The sequence below is a fragment of the Macrosteles quadrilineatus genome, unplaced genomic scaffold (assembly GCF_028750875.1).
Source record: "Macrosteles quadrilineatus isolate MER2022 unplaced genomic scaffold, UCM_ALF_1.0 Scaffold_9__3_contigs__length_116548681, whole genome shotgun sequence".
Lineage (NCBI taxonomy): Eukaryota > Metazoa > Arthropoda > Insecta > Hemiptera > Cicadellidae > Macrosteles > Macrosteles quadrilineatus.
The window spans coordinates 27,761,877-27,786,002 of NW_026542602.1; the positions used below are offsets into that span (position 1 = coordinate 27,761,877).

General features: G+C 30.2%; 1 protein-coding gene across 1 annotated transcript in view; it reads right to left on the reverse strand.

The window, feature by feature from the left end:
- LOC129004133 (hemicentin-2-like) overlaps positions 1-19,815 on the reverse strand; it is a 275,956-nt gene extending 256,141 nt beyond the window's left edge. The window contains exon 1 of the mRNA XM_054432566.1: positions 19,539-19,815. Coding sequence (XP_054288541.1) covers positions 19,539-19,617 — 79 coding nt within the window. The 5' untranslated portion in view covers positions 19,618-19,815. The remainder of the gene's footprint in view (positions 1-19,538) is intronic.
- Positions 19,816-24,126: the final 4,311 nt, after the last annotated feature.

Sequence of the window (24,126 nt, forward strand, 5' to 3'; positions counted from 1 at the left end):
CCCCGTAAAACCCCGTTCCCATGGTCCGATCATGCTGGTTTGCAAACTCATTCAAGTTTATCCCGCTTTACACCTTTAAAGGAAATTTCATCAAAATCAGACAAAAATTACTCGAGTTATCGCGTTCACGGATGTATATATATATATATATATATATATATATATATATATATATATATATATATACATTTATAAATTTTGTACGGATGGTGTTTTTGGCCTCTGGGGACATCAAAATGAAAAAGTAAATCGGTCCCGGGCCTAGGTCTTACCATAATACCTACGGTAATAGCTACTTCCCTATAGGGAAATTCGCTAAAACTTAAGAGTGCAAAGTGATGGTTACTTATCAATAAACATATTTTTACAAAAACTTTGTAGGGTTACGAAAATTTACATTGTTTTCATTAATTTAAAATCTACAAAAATAGTACAAACACAAAAACAAACACTACAGTAATACATTTACTTAATACTTCTCAGTGGTTTCTCCCATGCTATAAAACCTAATAAACCCGTACCAACAAACAGACTAATTTGAACAATTAGTAAACGCTCTTGCTTCGGTTTCTTAATTGTTTCATAATTTTTTTAATAATTTAAAGGTTTCCATAGTAAATTTGGTTTTCTTTAGAAGCTGTTAACCTTTCTTCTACTATCATTTAAAATAACATTCACTTTATAAAACAATTTGGTTTTCAGTTGTAATTATTTAATTATTGTTGGGCTTTTAAATCATCAGCTATAGATCGTAATGGTTGCGGTAAGAATTTAAGGATATTCATAGTTAAATATTAAAATATATATATATGTTATTTGTCTGATTGATAAATGTTTTTTTTTATAAGTCAAAACATACTTTGCTAACAATGATGTTGAGATAAGAATATTTTACAATGTAACAACGCTTTAAAATCTTTTAGCTAAACCCTAATAATCGGCCAAAATATTTATATAACTTGACACCTTCAAATTCCAATTATTAGGGTTGCACTTCTTAAACAGTAAGCGTAAAAAGTGTAATCATTTTATAACGTTCTATATGTGATCTTGACTCGTAATGAAATAATTGGCAATCTCTTGCAATAACAACTTTAATGGCTTGAGATCATTAGATATAACGACGTAGCACTTCTCTAATGATGTAGGCTTGCGAGTGCTTCGAACTTATAACTACTAGGTGGTTAACACTCAGTAAATTTTAACTGTCCCACTTTGTTCTCTTTAATACGTTATTGACGTTCAACGAACCCGTTAACATCGGTGCAACTTGTTTTTGTAAAAAAAAGGTTGTTAACCCTCAATACATTTTTAGTTTTCTTTAATAAATAATTGATGTTCAACGGACCAGTTAACATCGGTGCATCGGTTTTTGTGAAATAATTATGTTTAATTAAACGTGTCGTATGCAATTTGACCTTTTTGACCCCATACAAAAACAAGTGTTATTGAACCTGCGTTTATGAGTATAATATCATAGGAAAATATTGAAATATAGTTTATCACATTCAAAAAAAAAATTACATATGTTGCCTAGGTTGAAGTTTTAGTAACCTGTTCAGGTTTGTTAAGTTATTCAATGTGGTTCGGATTCCACTAGTTAATCGCCATTAGCCGTATGGGCTATTTATTAACAGCTGTGTCCAAGGAATATCGGTCTTAGTCACTAACAAGACTACAAGATCGCGCCACTCATCCTACACTCATCTACATTCATACTAGGCTTAAAATACCTACTTTGAGTGGTCGCCATATAATAAGTAAGTAATAAAGTATTAAAGTATTAAGTTCCAATAATAATATACGTAATTATATGAACATATTTTTCCAATCATGTGAGGTATTCTTTTACAAAATATAACACCGTTCTACAAGCCTCTCTTAGGTGCTGAATATGTTTAATGCCTCCAAAGTTGAATTCCATGAGGGCAGGCTCTACCCTTCACCGGTTTACACATTAATCTAGTCTTAGATAACTAAAACCATTGGTTTTTTTCGGGATTTGGGTCCGGGACCTCGGAGATCACATTTCTAAAGAATAAACTAAGTCCTTCTATATTTCTGAAGTACAAGGCTTCTTGCGTGTATGCATGGTATAATTTTAATTAAGATCATCTTATCATTAAAATATTTTTACAGATTCGTTTTAGAACACACACAAAAAATGCAATTGAACAAAAAACCAATATAGTACAACATTATCTAAATGTTTAAAAAGTATATCTCAAAACCCGTTTTATTCTGGAAACTAAAATTTTAAAGTATTTCCATAGTAAGAGACGGAGCATTATGCAAATTCAATGACAGTAAAATAAGAAAATATCATTGAAGAAGACGAGGGTATGAAGGGTGTTCAGGTGCGCCGCTTGTTCAACAATAGGATATATTATGCATCTCCTACCTCCAGAGCCACCGTAACTGTCCTATTATTCAATAGCTTTCAAGAACTCCTTCTTGTTCCAAGTATCGATTCTATCCGAGTATGTAATATTTAGCATTTCGATGGAAACATGTGTTATGATGACCAAAATGTTCCGCGACAACTACTAACATTTTTAAACAATCACGATTAGCTTGTTATTGAGTGTAAACGTCTATAACGTTTTTTGATATGTACTTGTGCTTACGATTAATGAATGTAGTAACCAAACAATTACCATTTAAACCCTTTATATCCCATACAATTTACCATCCTAATATTTTCAGAAAGAATATTGGCGAAATTGAATATCGGGAAACTCTCAAACCAGAGCTTTATAATCCTTCAAGTTTTCTTTATTGGATTTCTTCCGTTCATATTTCCTAATACCCCCCTCTATCCCATCTTTTGGATTTACATAACTTTCTCAATTACAAAATAAAAAAAATAGCTTGGCGTAAACTTTTCCTGGAACGTTTTATTCAAACCTGTGTCTAAATTACAAGCTATTTAGTTTGAATATAGAGTTTTCGATGGTTTTATTGATATAAAATCATCATTACACACGTATCCCTCCTATATACCATTTGTTCCTATCCTTGAAATTTGGACCTATGGGTTAAGCTGAGTTTTGAACCGATAGAATACGTCATTTTCACATTATTAAAACCATCGATGTCTGACGGGTTTTGAATATAAACAGCCGGAAAAACATCAACGTACTTATCCTTAGACTTAATCAAATCCGCGTTAAACTATTACACCTAAATAAATAATTTTGAAGTTTGAGTTGACTGGTTCGTTTACCAAAAAACTTTATACCAGACAAAACTCTTTTTTGGTATATCATTCAAAGTAATCCAAAATGCCATCACCTATAAATCTGGCATGTTAACTAACAACCCTTAGCAAAATAATAACAAAAAAAAACAAGTGTTGGAGACATTTATTAAATAATAAAGCAAATATTACCATACATATGCTGAATAATAAAGCTTAAGAAACCAGTTTATAAACAAAAGGTTGTTATAGCAAATACCTTTTTTAAAGAGGGCTAGGCCTCAAGTACTTAGCAAATAGTAGCAAATACTTGGGGGAAAACGTTTATTGTATTACAACGTAATATTATGGGACTCTAGTTTTTATTTTATTTTAATTTAAACAGTATAATTTTTATTTATTTTATTTTATTTTTTATTTTTAAAGAACCACGCCAACTGGTTGAAGTACTCGCTTCAAACGTTAAGAACGATGATTTTATTCATCCAATCAAAATATTTAACTTGTACACGTTGTAACTGAAGGTAAAATATAATAATAACAAGACATAAAAAATACGGGTAAAAAATAAATTCGTAGCTCTTCAGAAACTATTCGTTCGAAAAAAAGTTTTTTAAATTGTATTTATCCATGTCATCATTTATCTATGTTATCACAAACATGTCAAGCTACATACGAATATTTATCTTAATTTTACTGAAAGGCTATCCCACAAAAAATACAAATGAATTTACAAGATCATTAAATATGAAAAAAAAAACTAGACATACTAAGACTTAAATATTTAAAAAATATATTTTCAAATTTAATTGATTATTTAAAAAAATTTAATTGTAAACATTTTGACAGAATATTATTAAGTAAGTATACGAATACCTTTTAAAGAATTAAAAATTAAATACATTAGTTTGATTATGTTTGTTTTCATAAAAAAGACAATATTTTATTTGCATAACAAATATTTTATAAGTGTATACTATAGTAAGTCACCTATAGCTTTATATTTTTCACACAAGCAGAGTATATATTGTACGATAGAGGCATGGAAGACGTCAGTATAATGGCTTTACCCTCTTATCTTCATAATAAATAACCACGTTACCTGCATATCAATGATAATGTAGGTAGCTACCATCTTTTGCTTCATATCGTCTTGTTTTTATGGTAAAATCTATACATCAAGACTAAGATTTGGCTTTTAAAGTTTGTTTAAAAAGATAATTAATCGTATTTTTTTATGGATCAAGTAATTGTACCTTATTGTAAAAACTGTCTTTTATAAATACTTTGAAGATTTTTGCTCTGTTAACATAATCTAATTTAAAACAACTATACCATTAAATGACATTTGTTTTATATTTTTTTATTTTTTATTCAACAACAATCTTCGATCTTAAAATAAAATAGCCATGAATTTAGGACCGTCAACATATTCTCTTCAAATACTAAAAAATCTATTCAGTATGCTAAATAAAATATCAATATTGAACTTTGATTAAGTTACCCGTAGATTAATTTAAACCTTCAACACCAATCCGTAGTTTTCATACTCTAATAAAACAAGGATATATCTTTCCCTTACCAATTTTACCTTTGTATCTTGTTTATTAAGGTATTTATTCTAATCCAGAAGGTTAAATAGTATAATACATTCAAAGTTCTTAAAAAAATGATAATAATATTCAACAACTTACTTTGGTAGATTATTCAGGGTTGACAGATTAATGCATACCTGAAACATCAAATATCATTAATAAACTATGGAAACGCCAAGTAACTCAGCGACTAAAGTAGTTCAGACTTCGAATATAATAATTAAATTCCCTCCCCCCCCCCAAAAAAAAATAATAATAATACACTTGTTTTTTCCGAATTATGCCCAATTAAATGTGTAGGGAAGGGTCTAAAAAATTGATCTTTTAACCCAAAAAACATCATGACTATTTTCCATGCAGGTTGATCTTCAGAGTTTTACTTCAAGAGAAAAATGGTGATTGGTGGTAATCAAAACCAGGCATCTGGGATAGATGTCCCTAGCTTAAACCGCTGGAACTTCACCGGGTACTAAACTTCAAAGACAACTTAATCGTATATGTCATAGTATCGCATGTCACAGTTAATAGTATCTTCAACTGACTGTAGTTGTTACAAAACACTAAAAATGTCTGGCAATTTCTCAACTTTAGAGTGATCATATAAACATTTCCAGTTGACAAGCTTTAAATTAGTTTTCTATGTTTAAAGATTGTTTTGATTATTACTTAATTGGGTTGGTCAACGCTAATAAATATGACCCTGATAGTTCCAAATAGCATTGGAAATATGTAAGGGGTAACCAAATTATCACAATATGTATATCAGAAAACATCCAGTAATTTTTAAAACTTATTTATCCGATAAGCTATATAAACGGGTAATAAATCATTACTATTCGTCCTGAAACACTTTATGCATTTTGTTTGTATTATTTTTTACATAATGATATTTTATTATCAATTATAAAACCCCCTTACCGAATAAAAAGTACAGTAAAAATCACGATGAAAAAGCTAGGAGAAGGTAAAGTTTAGTTCAGTGGCCAAATATACTCACTCAGTATTTACATAAAAGTCACGAGGAGTAAGTAATGTGACGATAACGCACCCCTGCCGAGACCTCGCCTCCCTTGTTCATCATAATCATTTTAGATATTCGTCGTGGGAAACCTTTTGCCATCTGGGTAAACAGAAACTATTGCAATGAGCAAATTTATTAATTTTTGAGATGCATTATTTTATTCATTTCGATAGCAAACGAGTAATTTATATACTATACATTGGTCATAACAACTGTGATTTGACGTTAAAGTCTTTTGATTTATTTACGGCTATTTATTGTGAATGTATATTAATTGTCATGTTTTAAGCTGTGTTCAAATATGACAATTTATTTTAAATTTAGAGTTTATCTTCTTAAGAGGTTAGCGGCCTCTCCAACCTTTCATTTGCCCGCCCAAATACGCTATAGACCTGTGCGTGGTACGTATCCAGCAAAGCAAGGGGTGAGCCGGTACAGTATAAGGGTGAACTGATAACAGTTAGTGAGTGACAGTGTTTTAGGATCCGAACCCACGACATAGGTGGCCTTGGGCCCGAAGGTTCGTGACGCTACCGACTGAGCCACCGACTCCCCTTACATCTACTAACACATTAAATTTTTCATGGCTTTAAGTATCTGTTTTGATATATCCTGTAGCTAGCAAATGACAGTATTTATTTTTAGTCTGGAATATATTTCATAACAGATTATTATACATAAATATTTTAAGTTGAACGACGATTATAATAACCACAGAAACATATATTAAACATAGAGTTTCATCAAAAATGTTACTTATTTCCATTGAAAAGGCGTTATTTAGATCTAAGACTTCCTAAGCTTACTATTTGGAAATCGAGTTATATGCTCTTATTGTTTTTGGATAGTTATTTTAGGTAATTAGGTCAAAAATGCTTGCGGGTAAAAAGGTAAAGTACGTCAATTTAGTAGAAAACACTTATCAATTTAAATTATATTTAGTAATCGATAATGAAAGGCATGTAATCATCTTATAATATCTAAAAACTAGGGCCCTATGTAAAACTATGATTTTAACTTTCCCGCTTTGCACAAGTAAGAAAAAATACTAAAGGATTGACAAACAAATCTTTCATTATTGACAATTATTTTAATATAAAGAGACTTACAAAACACGTATCTGGGTTGATTATGTTTCTAGTTCTAATGCATCAAAGCTTAATTGGCACTGATCTCTTTTTTGAAAACGTGATCAATCATTGAATCAATCAATTTAATACACCGACTTTCAATAAAATATATTCATTACGTCCTTCTCAAGAAGTTTATCACGAGTTGCTGTTTCATTATTTTTGTATAGAGTTTTAAATCTGTGTTTAGCCGTCTTAAATGATTCGATTATTGCCAATTTATAACCAATTAAATAAAATGCAACATCGTTTTGTAATGCATTATCCTGATAAGTATACAACAGAATAAAAGTAAATACAAAATACTTGAACATGTACAAGATAGACTGAATACCAATCGCTGCAGTGTATCCGCAGGGGTGCGTGAGTCTTGAATAAAATATGGTTGAGGGACCCAGGTAGACAGCTGAAAACAACCGTTAAAACACAGGCTTTTCTGCCTTTGATATCACTGCAAGATAAAGTGTATTGAACACAATTTTTTTAAAGATTTACTAGACAATTTTATTTTATTTTATCCATTAGAATGCAGTAGTATTATTTTTGTGGATTAACATACAAATGTTATACTTACAAATGTTTTTATAGAAATCGAAGTTGTATCAAAGAAAGCAAATAAAAATATTTATTTACGGGTATGGTATTTATTCCAAGGAATTAGAACTCTATTAAGTTAATTAGTTTTATGATTATTTCGTATAACGCCTATCTTTATATGATAACAAATGGCCTGAATATTAATTTAAAATAAATTTAGAACCATGTCTATTTGTGTTATATTGAATGGATATTTTTCTTGGTGTTGTAAAGAAATGTTACACATCATTCGGTTAAATATTGATTTGGGTTTTTAATAACTTTTTTTATAAAGAAAACCTGGTATTAGTCAGTAGCAAAGCTACAGATCTCCCGCTCTATTTTAAACTCATACTCCATTTATAAGCAGCTTTCAATACACAGATTGAACTGTGAATATATATGTTTTGTTCAAAGAGGAAATTGTGGTTTTTTGCTTGAACCACACTTAATTAAGTGTGCTCCTGTGTGGTAATAAAAGAAGGTTCCAGCGGACCAGAGATCAAATCCAGCTTTTAAGTCATTGGTTTCTGGTATGGTAATTACGACATAACCCATCCATATATGTGTCTTTTTTACGTTATAGCTTTAAAAAACTCAGGATGAAATAAATGCATGCCTAGAATCAAGAAGGACTGTCTCTAGTTGTGCCCCTTTCCACAGAAACAATGTGATGATTATAAAATTCTAGATTTTATACATCAAGCCTAAATTGGCACTAATTTTATTTTAGAGATAGTGATCAAGTGTAGAATGTATTTTAAACACCAAATAAAAAATCTATTCCAGCTTGAAACGCTCTCGCAAGGAGCTTCTCATGATTTCATCTTAACTTAACTTTTTCGACAACGGAGATAATCTGAGTTTCGCCATCTTAAACAATTCAATAGTTAATTAATACCCAAAAAAGGCAATATTGGTTTTATTTTATGGACTAAATCAGTGGAAGTAAAAGCCTTTTTGAGAATCGAGTTAACTACTTAGAGTGGGAGAGTATATTCGTGTTCCAGAATGAAAGCTGCTTAAATGGGTTCGGGATTTAAAACCCCAAGTAAAATAAAACTGCATTTGGTGACAAAACTGCGACTGCCCTAATTCTTCCCAGTCCTAAGTAAAATCTACTTTTTATCAGACCAGTTTTACAGACGTAGATTTTTTGGCATTTCTAGGGTAAATTTTACGTTCGTGTATTTTTGAATCTAAATGGCCAATAGATTTTGGTTATCTAATCATTTAAAAATAAAAATATTGATATAAATGTTTTACTCAAAATGTGTAGTGCAGTTTAATAATAAACAGGAACAAAATCATTCAAACTATTAGTATTATATTTACATCCACCCATATTTCCATGTGGTACTTTTGGTAACAACCTTTTTAAAAAGTCTCCAAAGAGACATTTTTGTTTGAAATGAACATAAAAAACGTGTTATTTATATTCTGTTTAACCATGAAATAATTTTCATAAGAGAAGTTATGAATTTGTGAAGAGTTTTCTACAACTACTGTAATCAAATAGTATTTGATGACTAAACGGTCCAAGAAGGTAGACAAAAACAGTTATTAGGGATTTAAACATATCGATGTTTAAATCCCTAATTTAAACATATCGATGTTTAAATCCCTAATAACTGTTTTTGTCTACCTTCTTGGACCGTTTAGTCAACAAATACTATTTGATTACAGTAGTTGTAGAAAACTCTTCACAAATTCATAACTTCTCTTATGAAAATTATTTCATGGTTAAACAGAATATAAATAACACGTTTTTTATGTTCATTTCAAACAAAAATGTCTCTTTGGAGACTTTTTAAAAAGGTTGTTACCAAAAGTACCACATGGAAATATGGGTGGATGTAAATATAATACTAATAGTTTGAATGATTTTGTTCCTGGTTTGTTGCATGGTTAAATCGTAAATATTTAAACAAATATTATTACTATCCCGGTTTACTATTATCCAGGTTTTTGAGCATCCCATGTCTTAAGCTGTTACTCGGCATTCTTTTTATTAATTTTAACTCAAATCAACTCAAACAAACTCAAAGATTTAACTAAAACCCTTCTGACGATAAAAAATGCTAAATTGTATATTACATATCTACTTTACTTCTAAACGTAATATATTACTGCTGTCGTACAAATTTGAATGCAACATATAAAATACCCTAAAACAATAAATATCACTCATTCTCAAATAAAAATTTGTGGCTTTGCTGTCGTTGAACTGCCACCTTAATTGAGAAAATAGTCAGAAAATATATGTTCTTTAAACTATGGCTTTTACACATTGTTTTTATTTTTAGGATCCTTGATAGACTATACAAACACAAGGATCTGCCAGTGAAATATACCAATTGTTAGGATATCTGAAGGCCAATAAAGACATATTTTTGGGTTGTGACGAAGTGAAACCTTGATGGAAATTAGATTTGTTTAGCTAAACCCGATTTTAAAACCAAGTACATACATTTTTTTTACATAAATCAGTCATTGTAACGGATATTATTGTTATCACTGACAATATAGTATCCTTAAATCAAATGTTAAATATTTATTCAGATTTTCAATTTCTATGGGTGTATCGTTTAATTAAATCAACTATGACGAAGGATTTCGCAGTTTATGGTAAAACAGCATAATACATGAGTACCTAATAGGTTCTAACAATGTATATTTTTATCGAAGGTCATTTAAATAGTTTTTTTTATATACAAATACTGAACGTATAGGCACTCTTACTTACTGTTGATACAGAATCAGCTTTTAGTTTATAATAGTTTCCGTTTAAAAACAATGAATGAATGAATGAATTATTTCTTTATTCCAACAAAGTATATACAGAATATGTACACAAATATTTAAAGGAAGAAAAAAAAAACCTAAGTGAATTTAAGAAAAAAATAAAATTAGCCTTTACATTACATCTATGTTAAAAAAAGCGTACATGTTTATAAGGAATAAACCGACATGGGCAGCGAGCCTGTGCGTCGACTCTAGTTGCGTCCAAAACATAAACTATAATAATCAAATGCAATAAATAAATAAATGACAGAAGATATGATGAGGTGAAAATATGATGTTAATGGACTTACAAGCACAAAAGTTTAAATAAAAATAATTGTACTGTAATAGTGACAGGAATGTTAAGGAAATAGAATAAAAGTTACAAGACTTAATTTAAATTTTCGATTACTATAAATACTTAAGGTAAAATGAAGGTTAAATTCTTTAAGATATTATCTGTTACATTTACTACAATTCGTGAAGAAACAGTAGCCATAAAATAAACCTAATGTATAATTAATCATCGTGAATGTTATTGTATATCTAAATGTTTGTCAAGACCAGTAAGAAAAGTATTACTTTTTCACAACTCTTTATAGCCACATAACGTTTCAATTTTCTCTTCTTTCAACGAAGATATGAGATTGTGCTTGCTCAGGTGTTTCTTCTTCAGAGAAATGTAATACATTATTCAGCTCATCCTCGAACAAGCCTTGGAAATACCGTCGCCTTGTCGCCTCATAAATACCTTGGTATTAGATGAATCGTAACGTATTTGAGGTAAATTCCAGCTATGCACATATTTCATACATATGTTTTTACATAAAACCACATTACAAAATTATTATTACTTTACAGAATATTTTAATTGTATATTTTTGTTCTTTTTGTTTACACATATGAGACTAGATCGTAATAATATTGACTGGAATTAAGGTTTTGCTTTTTATGACAGTAAACTAGATTAAAAAGCATATTACCGTGCACCGTGATAAAACTATGATGAATAACATTTTGGGAAGACAAAGAGTTGGTAATCATGTTTTCGGTTCATAAATAGGCCTACCCTTTATTTCTTCAAGGTGGTAATGCATTTATTTAATTTTGTTCTCATAATGTGTGTTATCTTAGAAGTAATATTACAAACGCATGGAAGTATTCCATAGGTACAAATATATAACATTCTCATTTCCTTTCATTTTAATTAGGTTTAAAATTAAAATCCTACTCTATCTGAAACAGGCTAACAAATTACATCAGGGTAGGCCATAAACGTTACACGGAGAGCGATTGGTAAAGGAATGTATAAATATTTACATTTGTATGATTTATCATACTAGATGTATCCAAAAGAATATATAATTACCACAACTTATTTACTCTGGAGTAAGATCTGCGTATTTGGCCTTATGTATGTTTAATATATGTATACTAATGGTTAGTTTGTTGAAAGCAAGAAATGTTTTGACCTCTCAATTCCGTGTGCGTCATCTGCAGCAAGCCATGTAGAAATTGAACACGAACATGGTATTGTAGAGCATGGAACCCTTACTAATGTCTTTATTTATACCACTGAGAATACGTAATAGGTTGCCATGCCCAGAACTAATAATGGTGCCAATAAATACACAGATTGTAACAAATATTAAAAAATCTAGATAAAAAAACATTTAAATTGCTAGTTCATTCGAAAAAATCTATTATACTTGACTATGTACGTAGTAGTATTAAATTGTATTATTACTACCTTTTACTTTTATTACGCTTACTCAATTTTATAATCACTATTATTTTACAATAGTTAAGTATTTTGATCGATGAAACCTCTAACTGAAATAATATAGTTACTATCTTAAAAATATCGCTTCTTTGATGAAATTTAAGTTAATGTTAATATAGGCTAAGTAATTTATTAATACTAGAGGTCGTCCAAAGGTAAAAAAGTCGACCAAAAATATGGATTGTACAAACTTCTCTAATTTCACCAAACGCTGTAAATAAAACATGTGATTGGAATTTCTTACATTAGTTTTGATTTACTGTTTATATTTCGTTGTTATTTCGTCACCAGCATGGCAACCCATAAGGCCAATGTATTTTTTCGTATGTTAAATTCATCTGTTGCGCATACTTTTGAGTCTATTTTTATTTATAAAGGGATTCCGCACATCTTCAGGAAAAATTGCTTTCTAACAATATGCGTTGGTTAGCCTTGTGATGCACATGATCAGAGAAAACAGGTTTTTAAGAAGCATGCTTGCCAATTAAAATAGGATTGGTATTATTTTTAAACACCCTAAATACTTAAGTATGGTCTTATATTTATTAAACTGTAAAAAAGTCGTTTTCATCTACATTACTCACTAGAATGTCATTTATGTTCTACTTAACAATCTTTGTAACTATAAATTGCTGCAGGATACCCACGAGATAATAGAAGGATGGAATTATATATAATCAGGTCCTAAAGGTTTGTGGTTGAAACAAACTGGGTTATATCTAACATAGACAAGCGTTGATTTAGTTGACAGCTAACTGAAATAGGAGTCTTAAATCAATAGAATGTAATATTTTCGATAAGTTTCAAACGGTCTAATGAGGTAAAATGTACGATCAATATCTATGTGATACAAAGGGACAGAAAGAGCGTCCATTTGTGATGTGATGTGTAACTGATAATATGAGAAGCCTGTTGTTAACTAAGCTTATTAATTGTTCCCAACTCTATACACTTGGATAACAAAAGAGGACAATGAACTATTTAAGTACTATTGTGAGAATAAATGTATAGAATTTCATTACAATGACAACAATAGAAGAAATGTGAAGACTTTATTCTTTTAAAAGCTTGTTTCAGAGCATTGCACTTGTTAGGAAGTTTTATACAAAAAAATCGCATACAAACACATTTTGTTTTCATGTGGGATATTCAATATTGTTTAGATACGAATATATAACCACATGGAGGAAACTATGGCGTGTCTCAATCATAAATTATTGTAAGTAAGAAATACATTTATGGTTTGTACGACTATTTTAGACTATATTAATTGTAAAGTATTGTATCTTTTCAGTGTAAATTTATTTGTAATAATTTTCCATGTATTTAGAGTATTTTTTTTATTATAGTAAGCACAATGGTTGCCGCATATCTACTGTTTATCGAACAAAATGCTGTGCCTTTCGTTAGATTATTATCAAGATATATTTTAAAAATCTCCACCTTCATTCCTACGTTTCGCCAATATTATCTCTTATCAGATAGATCCTACATAATTAACCCATAGACATAAACCATACACAACGTTATATTATTCTTTTCAATGTCAGATTTAACTACAGTTTACTTGCTTTGAAATAAACACCGTTCTCTAATTTTTAGTGTAGTGAGATTTATAATAAAAGTCCATAAGACTATAAAATAAATATTTATTTCTGTAAGTAGAACGAGAAATTCAATCTAGTAAACGGTGAGTTGTGCCACACAATTTGTTTCCTTATATATTTGCATTTATGTATATTTATATGCACATGTATATTGAAATAATTCTTAAATTTGGGTTTAAAGTTAAATGAATAAATAAAATCAGAAGTCCCTCTTCTAATGTGAATTTACTGTTCATGATATACTGTAAAATAAAATAGATAGTATAAACCAAACTGTAATTATGAGCTAAAAAGGTGTATTTTATATTTTACACAGTAAGGTGGTGTTAAGCGTTTTATGTATTAGTTGTCAGTGATTAAATTAAAACACATAATTAAATTTTAATAATATACCTATTTTAAACCTGTTTATCATATTCTAAGACGAAATTAAGATCTTAAACTAATCAAAGACAAAGTAGCAATCAATGTTCCATCATGATTGATCCAAAAACCACTTAATATTTAATCAGACATTGAATAACAAAAAACAATATATCACCTTTTAACCAAGGAAAATGTAAAACTAAATTAAAAAACGATTGGGTACTGTTTTCTCTCGTTTAAATAATGGCCGAAAGCAGATTTCAAATTAAAAATCACCGGAGAGATACGGAGATAAACAAAAACGTAATTAGGAATGGAATGCCAGGGGAGAGCAGTATTCTGGTGAAGGGGGTGGAAGGGGGGTAGTAATAATGGTATGGGCGGGCAGAGGGTGGTTAGCCCGTGACAGATTTGGAATCCCTGAAAAGGGTGGATTGATCTACCTTAACCTTTGCACCAAAACTGTTTTGCGTCTCCTTATAAAATATTCATAAAAGCATTTACCTCACTAAGGTAACAACCCTACCCGCCTTTTTATCTATGTCTTGATTATAAATGAACGAAGGGGTTCGTATTTTACAGTACTCTTTAAAAATGTTGTGCTCTAACATCGATGAATCAGATTAAAAATTCCAAATTTTGGAACCAGTTACAAAATTCTAGTTTTATGAATATTGCTTAGCTATTTATTATTACTTGCCTATTAATATATAGATTATTATGGGTTTTAATTTATTATTAGGCGTTTTATTTAAGTTGGAAAGAAAGACTAATCAAACTGCTAAGCCACCAAGGCTAAGGGGTGAAGTCTACAACCTCTTGATTTTTTTTATTTATGGAACAGTGTTTTATACTCAGTAGTCATTTATCATGATGGGTATTTCAAAGTAAATCTGAGTTTCAATAATTAATAATTAAAGAATTTAATTTCTAATATAAAATCTTTAAATGTGTTTTTCTAAGGAACTCTAAATTTACTAATATAATAAGATTATGAGACCTCTACTATTAATTTCTACGTATAATATTACTACATTCTGTTAGTTCTATTACATTACTTTTAATAGCATTACGTGCTTGGTAAATGCATTTTTGCTATAAAAACCTTTCATAAATAAATTAATTTGATACAGTTCAATGTGAAATGGTATTACAGTATAATGCAGTAAAATAGCCGTTGTAAGAAACTAAAAGAAATATGAAAAAAGTCAGTAAAATTCGAAGATTTTGGTAATTAACACAAAGTTATATTTTCTACAATCTATTTGAAATGCGCTATTCGTGTTACGAACAACGAGTAAACGTTAGATATTAATAGTAAAGTGTTTATAAAACTACACCATTTTCAATATTTCAAAAAACCTTTAGACTAAATTATTTGAAATCAAACCAATTATATTGGAATATATTTCAGATAAAGTAAAAAAATGTCCTACGAATTTCTATAAAAATACAACGATCATAATTTCTAAAACAAATATAGACTACTCAAATAAGCGTTTAGGTTTCTGAAGGATTATATTTTCAAAAGAAGGGCCACTCTCTTTCACTTTATAATACAGGGTGTTTCAAAAAGGATCATTCGATTTCGTAAGTTTATAATTTAAAAACTAATACCAATCATATGGTCATGAGGTTAATTTTATATTACAGAGTACTAGATAAAGTTTTTTTTTTTATATACCATTTGCAGGTAACTTAGTATGGCGCCCTTTAGATGCCCAGCATATGTGCAACTTGCAATACAAATTTACTCAGGTAGAAAAAGTTGTAAAAACAATTGAAAATGAATGCACATTTTTGAAAGTAGGCCTTTTTTTGGGGGGTGAAGGGGTGCGATTACCTGAAAACGCCCAAGAATTTCTTGTAGAAAATTTAATTCCTGACCATAACAATTCTTTCAAATCTTTGTTAACAAAAATCTGACGATGGACCATGCCATTCCAAAACTCCCTTAAAAAAAATGTAACGCGTGAGAGCATTGAAATTAAATTAAATTAATAATTAATTAACCGTTTCTTTTAATACAATTTATATCAATATTACTAGCCGTAGAAGGATCACTAGAAAAATATGAATAAGTTTTTTTCAAAGGAAAATACTAACCACAAATTTAAAATTAACTAACATTGACTCTCAATATCACTATGATGGGAAATGAAATTTAAACAAGCCATTCACAGTAATTCAATCTCACTCACAAAGTATTAAGGTAAAAATTATAATTAGTGTTCCAGAGTGGTTCTAGTGGTGACTGTCTGCGGTAGAGGGGCTGGCAGTTTGTGTTCTGACAGATCGGTGAGTGCGCTCTTAGGGTGGGGCCATTCTACTTCAAACCTTTTATGTGAAATTATTCGTCTCTTGTAATATATATATGTTCTTCTTTAGATTTTGGGCTAACCTTATTTGGTTATACGTTATATAACTTCGAACTTTATTATAATATATTCAATTTCCTAAAAAAGTACGTACTGTCCCATTTTGGCTAGGAATTCTAAAGGTATTTTATACAACAACTGATGTAAACTGTCCAACCGAGGGATATCATAGAATAATTATTTTAATGATTTTTTATTGCAATTTATAGCCTTTAATATTATGGAATTATTATGACTAAGCCTTGAAAAATATAATTAATTGTAAGCAGTGCATTATAGCTAATTTACGGTTTGATTCTATATAAAGCTATGCAAGATTTTGGGAATATTTTCCTTAATTTTTTTACTATTAAGTTTAAAAAAATGCTTGTTTCTTGCCACAAATCAATCTGTGATCAATGTGCTGAATTTCTAATGGTAATGCCTTGTGGATTTAAGTATTATTGTCTTACATATATGTGTTAAAAAAATGTAGTGTGTATTTTAATAAAGTATTATTAAAATTATGTGCTATGTATATTGAATACGCTAGTACGTATGGGTCTTGACAACTATAGTTTAGGGTATAGGAACAAATCATTGGATCCATCAATATTTTAAATGTATCACTATTTTTACTGTAAGTGCAATAAAGTATACCTTTTTTCAATAAATGTGCACTTAAAGACGATATAATTTTTTTATACATATTATTGCATATTCAAATTAATGTACCTATATAAAACCAGAATATATGAACATGTTTACATGCATACTAGTATTAATTGTTTTTGGAAAATTTATGGGAACGTTAAAAATGAATAAGTGTTGTATATTTTATTTAATCTAGTTACAATCCAAAAAGATAAATTTAACATATTTAAGATTATTTTGACACAGTAGGGCTTATTGCAAAATAATGGAATAAGCCTAACATTGAAGCTTAGTTCTAAAATGGTTTTTAACTTTGGCAAATCTTTTTTTGTTTTTGCCGATGAATAACTTTTCCGACGGTTAATACGAAATAATTATCTTATTGATTCTTAAAGACTTAATAGATCAACATTTATAGTCGAAAAACCCAAAGATTAAAATAATACCTCAACTCGACGGAATACATTTACATACAATATTTAAAATCACATGTCATAGTTGCTTAGGGTCATAATTGGTTTTTATATTCACCACATATTCCATCCAGTTATATTCTTCTATTTAACTTAACGTTCCATATAATAGATATAATATAAAAAATTGTTGCTATGTTATGGTAGCTTTCATTGTGTTCTGAAATAATCTAAAAATTATATAATGGCCTTAATTCATTGCTCACTTTTCAACAGAAGTTAAATTATATTTAAGTATTTTTTATTTAAAGATCCGTTGCACTTAGTTGAAAGTACTAATTGAGCTAATATTTTTTTATGTAAGCTAATTTCGTAACAAAAAGGGTGAATGTTTAAAATGCATCTTTTAAAGTAAGAGATGCCTGTAAGTAGACTGCAAGAAGCACGCTCATTCCCCGCGATCTTGCGGCCGAATTTTGCTGCGAATAACCATCACCTACTTCGACAAAAGCTAGAGCTTTAAATAAGCTTACGTTAAGCTTATAAATCTATGTGTTAATCAAAGTGTATTAGATGCATTTGTAGATAAGATGGCATTTACCAAACCTTTGCATCATACATTTTTCATAAATCCAATACACAATAAAAAATACTTTCGTCAAAACCTACTACTTTCAAAATTCTTTTAAGGGAGAAAAGTTTAATTGTAATATATTATGCCAATAGGTATTTTAATGTTCTATACCTTCAACATCTAGGAATACCTTATTTGGTATTTATGTTATTACTGATTTATATCAGTATCTCGGATTTAGTGTGTTCTAATCCAGAACCTCTCGGGCATAAGTTAAACCCTCGAACAATTAAACTATCCACGGCTTAATAGATGTGCTCTATAATACATCTACAGGGCTATAATTTGACCAGTAAATTTACGCAATGCAATGATGTTTGTTTGGTGCTGATATATTATTACTCATGTCATATTACTGAAGTAAACTTAAATTGTTTACTAATAAATAATGTTCACTGTTCAGTAGTTTGTGTTGAAGACAATACATTATCAAATAATCCTTTTTGATGAAAAATTTAGCTGCTCGATCAAGGTTTTTCTTTTGATTAAGTGTAAATATGATATTTATGGATTCTAGAGCAATGGCAGAGTTTGCTAAAATTATTCAAAGTATGCACGATTCAATATCATGGTTAACTATTCGAAATTCTCACAAAGGCTTTGGTAGGTGTTACCCAAAAAGGTAGTTTTGTACGCTTTTGATGGAGTTTTTATCATTTTGGAACTTGATGTAATTTTTATGGAACATTTTAAGGTAAAACCTATGTTTTTGTTATATTTCTCATTAACTTTCTAAGTAATCATCGTAACAACCAGCTACGAGTTTTGCATAAAATACGATTGCGTAAAGAATGTATATAGATAATTCATTTTGATAACGAATTAGGAAAATATTGATTATTTTAAAAACTATGTTTTACCTACACCACATTATGTTTAATTATTTACTTGCATTCGTTACGATTTAAAGTTGTTTTAATTTTATACTGCATGACAGTTTGTTTTGACGCTTCCTTTGTTGCACATTGTTGTTAATCTGCTTTTATGTTTTCGTTTACTTTATTACATGATTATAACTGATTCGGGTGTTCGGTCATTTGACTCAAATTAATAATCATTGATATTGTTATTTGAAATATTTGCAGTTCGAGAGTTTTGTGTTTATCCAAATTTCAAATACATTGTGTTGTTAATTGAGAAACATAACATTTGATGTACTAGATTCAGGTGCTATTGGGTAGGGCTATATAGAAATAAATTTAATTGCAAAGTCCTTAAACCGTCATTATTACCATTTCAATGTTTTTTCTTCTAAAGGTTTGTTTAGGAATATACCCTTAGCCTATTCCGGTCCATTAAGCACTGAACAGAATTTAATAACATGAAAACACACAGGCTTAGCAGCTCTATTTATTTTTTATTTAGAATCTATTTAGAATATAAACAATAATTTGGTCAATTCCGAACATTCTAACTCACCTAAACATATCTGGAGGCAAACAATAAAGCAGACAATGCCCCAAGGAAACCTGGACGACCTGTGAAGATGCCCTCCCATCGTCTCACAGCGGCATTCCCAACAAACAAATCGTCAACACTGCACCCGGGGCGGTAACTGTATCCAGCACAGGTTCACAGAGGTATCTCCAGCATCGGTACACACTGTCACATCTTAGAACAAACAGAAAACACACAGAATCCACTGGGTGGGCGAATTGCAAGGGTTATGTCACACACGATGCTGAGACAGCTACGAGCCTCCCTTACTGCAACTGCGGCGCGGGCGGGCGTCAGGACGGGCGGGGGGCGGTGGGGGCAGTGTGGGGCAGCGGGGGCGGCGTCTGCGCTCACCACCTCCAGTCGAGCCAGCTGGACGGCGATATCGACGTATCAACGAATGTCCCACGCTGCCCACTTAATTATCACCAATCATATGGATTTGAAATACTTTTGTGGTTTTTTTATTGCCATCCGGATGTAATACATGTCATAATATACATGTTTTTTTCGTAAAGAATAATTAAGTTAATAATTCATTGTTGTGATAATTTTTAAATTTAAACGTAGTATACTTGGAACCCTTTGTAAATTGTTTACTCTAGTGTATGATAAAAGGGTAATGAGAATTATTTTATACACACAACATGTAATTTCCTGATCTATTAGATCTTATTTACATACTTTCTATTGTCAATAGAATTTTAACATATTTTCTTTTTACAAAAACTAAATTTAAATATCTTTGTTGTCATAGTTAGTTTATATTAGTTCGTTATCTATTTCTGTTGTTCTAATGATTGTAAAATAATATATCAAACAGATCCCATCCTAATTTGGAATAGTACCACATAAACATGGAAACATTAATTGAAACCCAACAAAAGCTGAAATATTACGAAATAAAAATGACACAGAGATTTTAATGGGGACTAAAAAGAGAACAAATAGGCCATTCGAATGTTTTAGGCCCCTGCTGACCTGAAAACAAAGCCAAATTTGGGATATTTAAAATTTCTTAACAGTTCTTTGTTTACCAAGGTTAAAATGTCTCCGTTAATTTTAAAAAGATAAAATGGAATAAATTAGTATAAACCGTCACTAGTAGAGGCGAACTCTTTAAAAGTATCTATATACGATGATTTTAGTTCCAGAAACTGTTTAGTCATATATTTCGAAGTATACATAATGTCTTACGTGTTATATAGTATCGGTTTCGTGCATATGTTTAATCGCATACCTCAAAATACAGTGGGAACTATAACCGGAGAATATAGTTATTGGAAGGGTACAATTAAACTATTACGAGTACCTTACTTCGGAGGACCCAGAACCTGTCGTTTATACCTGGTCAAATGACACTCGACCCCATTGTATTGCCAATACTATTGGACTGTTCCATACAATGAATTTGAATGTTACTGTTTAAGTCTGTTAGTGAAATTATCTATTAATATTATTCGTAACCTTTGTGTAAAAACTCATGTTCTTTGTTTATTACATCATCCGGTAGAATGGGAATTTTAATACTGAAGCCACATAGTATTGCTTTATAACGATATTCAAGTCAATAATTGACTTAAATCATCTAGTCATCTAGTCACCAAGTCAATAAGTAGATTTTTAAATATTTTAAAATTGGCTCAGGCTTAAGATGCAATATAACAATGTGTACCTACGATGTATTTTATCTTTCAATCTTTAATCTTTTATCTTTAAAAACGGACTTATTTTTATCAGAAGCCTCTTATGAAACACCGAAACAAACTTTTAAGACGTTTAATTGTATTGTAAAATATTAAATAAAAATGTTACGAAAAAGGGTAGTAACAAGTTATGTCTTCCGTTCTCTATCAACTAATCAAGGTAGTTATTAAGTTTTTGTAAAATATTTAGTTTACAATATATGGTTGTGTGTATAATAACAACATATTAACAACATATTAAGCATAATATTTTAGGTTAGGTACACAGTTTTCAATTGATTAAGCATAGTACAGAATTGATCTAATACTAATATTACATTACATTATATAGGATAAAAGAAAACTCTATAAATATTTGCTAATTGAACCCAAAAGTGTTTAAGCGTCCTAATTACCCAAATACATCAGGAACAAATCTAGTGCTTTGTTGAATTAATGACCAGATATACCAATAGAACAAAGGATTTAAATAGACGTTTGGCAAGCGGCTTCATTCAGAACTCTTTGCTTCTGCAACAATACGACGCGCCTCGTTTGCCGCGAGTTTGGCATCAGAGTAAAAGTCAGACTAAAATAACGACCCATTCACAAGATTCTACATAATTGAGCAACCTTTCACATATTTGTGTTGGATTATTTCTGTCGCTTTTCACGCTCTTGTTGAAGAATTACACGCGAAATGGGGTTCATTTAGTTTTAAACAACAATTTTTCTTTTTTCCCTTTTTATGCTAAGTCCTCATGACTGATACATGCTTAAGAAGGGAAAAAATGGTGTTGCAGTAGAACCTCGTTAACAAGACCCTCGTTAACAAGACCCTCGTTAACAAGTCACACTTGATAACAAGATTCATTTACAAATCCCCTTGAAATTATTTTACCCGTGATCACATGTTATTACAAACCTCAATAAGAAGCCAACCTTGATTGCAAGTATTATGTTAAAATCCTTATGTCTTTTTATCAAGGTTCTACTGTAGTAGTATTTTAAATAAATTAAAAGATAATCTTGAAGAAGACTATCAGTTTAAACATACAGTTGAAATGTTGTATCATCAGGGTTTTGTACCACTTAAAGAGACACACAATTTTAAAGCGTTATAAACAACAAATTAGTAATAAATTAAAATTGCTTGGGGGGTTTTAGGGAACGTAAATGTGTCACTGGTGATGAAATATTTCTTATATCTTTTTTGTGTATTTTTAATTTTATTTTGAGTAATTTCCTATACCAGTAAATAATGATTATAATCTATTATACTTTTTGGTTTAAGAAAAACATTCTACTCGAAATTACTAGAATTTATATAACTAATGTATTCTATTTTATTGTTATAAGATTTTCGAATTAATATATATGGATTTTTCTCTTAACATAACCAAGTGGTGGTTACTAAGTATTTAAAAAATCAATCTTAATTTTAATCCATCCGATTTCAAGTTTTTTTTATAATAAACTATCAAAATCAAAGCCATAACATAAATTTTAAGCTACCTATTTCACCTACCAATACCAATGAAAACTATTGTGACGTTTACCAATATTTTTTAATTTATACTAATAAGACTAATTATATTGTAACAATCTTTAAATATTAGGTCACTAATCATAGAGTAACTTGAAACCCCATTAAAGTATATATTCAATATTCGAAAGTCTGAAAACCTAGAAAAAGATAACCGCTGGTTGGTTATTTTATTTTTCATTTAACATTTACTTCAATGTATCAATATTTAAATACTTTTTACTGGTTTAAATATCAGAAACCATAAAAATTATTAAAATTTAAAGGTATGTACATGAGTTGGAAATGGTCAATGTCAATATAAGCACGCAAAATCATTTTAACTCATTGAGGGTTATAAAGTATCAATAATTAATAAATATTTATGACACTGACTAAATCTAATGAAAAATACAATTGAGACATAGGCCTACATGTGTTGATCTACATAATTATTCAAAAGTTTTAGTTCATTGAAGAGTTTATATTGGAATTGGTATCTGTCAATTGTATCACAAGATTGGTTATAAAGTAAATCTAAAACTACGTCACCCACTTCACAAACTAAAAAAAACCTAAATTATTTGTAAGTAGTTTTTTGGTGTGGAGAGATAAGTTTTTTTTTACTCCTAAACCAACACCTAGTGTCGTTGCCGTTCGATAGGCTGCAGTTACTCACTGGTTCGGAAGGAACAATTCAATCAATCCGCCATTGTTCAGTCAGCTGGGAACAAGTTTCTCTTGTTGTTGACGTGGACTCTGAATTTACCACTTTTTGATTACAATCCCTATTTTCTTTGATTTAATATTCGTCATAATAGTATGTTACAGGGGGCTACGTCTGTTTGCATGTTGTCAAAAATATAAACATTCCAATCCCAACAAATTATTGTTGAATATCCTTTAATCATGCGAAGTTAGTGGCTTCTTTAAGTTTTGCATTTACCCAACAATATAGGACTTGGGCCTGTGAGCTAAGCGTCATAACAGAGAAGTAATGTTTAGAGGAAACTTGTTTACGGAATGCGCTTTTAGCTCTGGTACGTTGTGCGTGTGCGGAATTACGCGTTAAGACAAATATACTTGTAGCGAGCAAGAAAGGGGTTCAAGCAGCGATCACTGTGTGGAATTCCTATGGCGCAGGACACAGGGTATTGCTTGAGCTTGAGATTCTTAGTACGTAATGACGAGGGTAAAAGGTGTGTAAGAGAGAGAAACGATTGCCTACTATTGGATTTTGCCCTAGACACTGGAGACTAACGCTAGACACCATTAGATATTTCTTCTGTACCTTACAAAGTTGAGGCGAACCGATCCAGTGAAAGAATACCCTTAACCCGTCTATTTAGCCGAATCGATG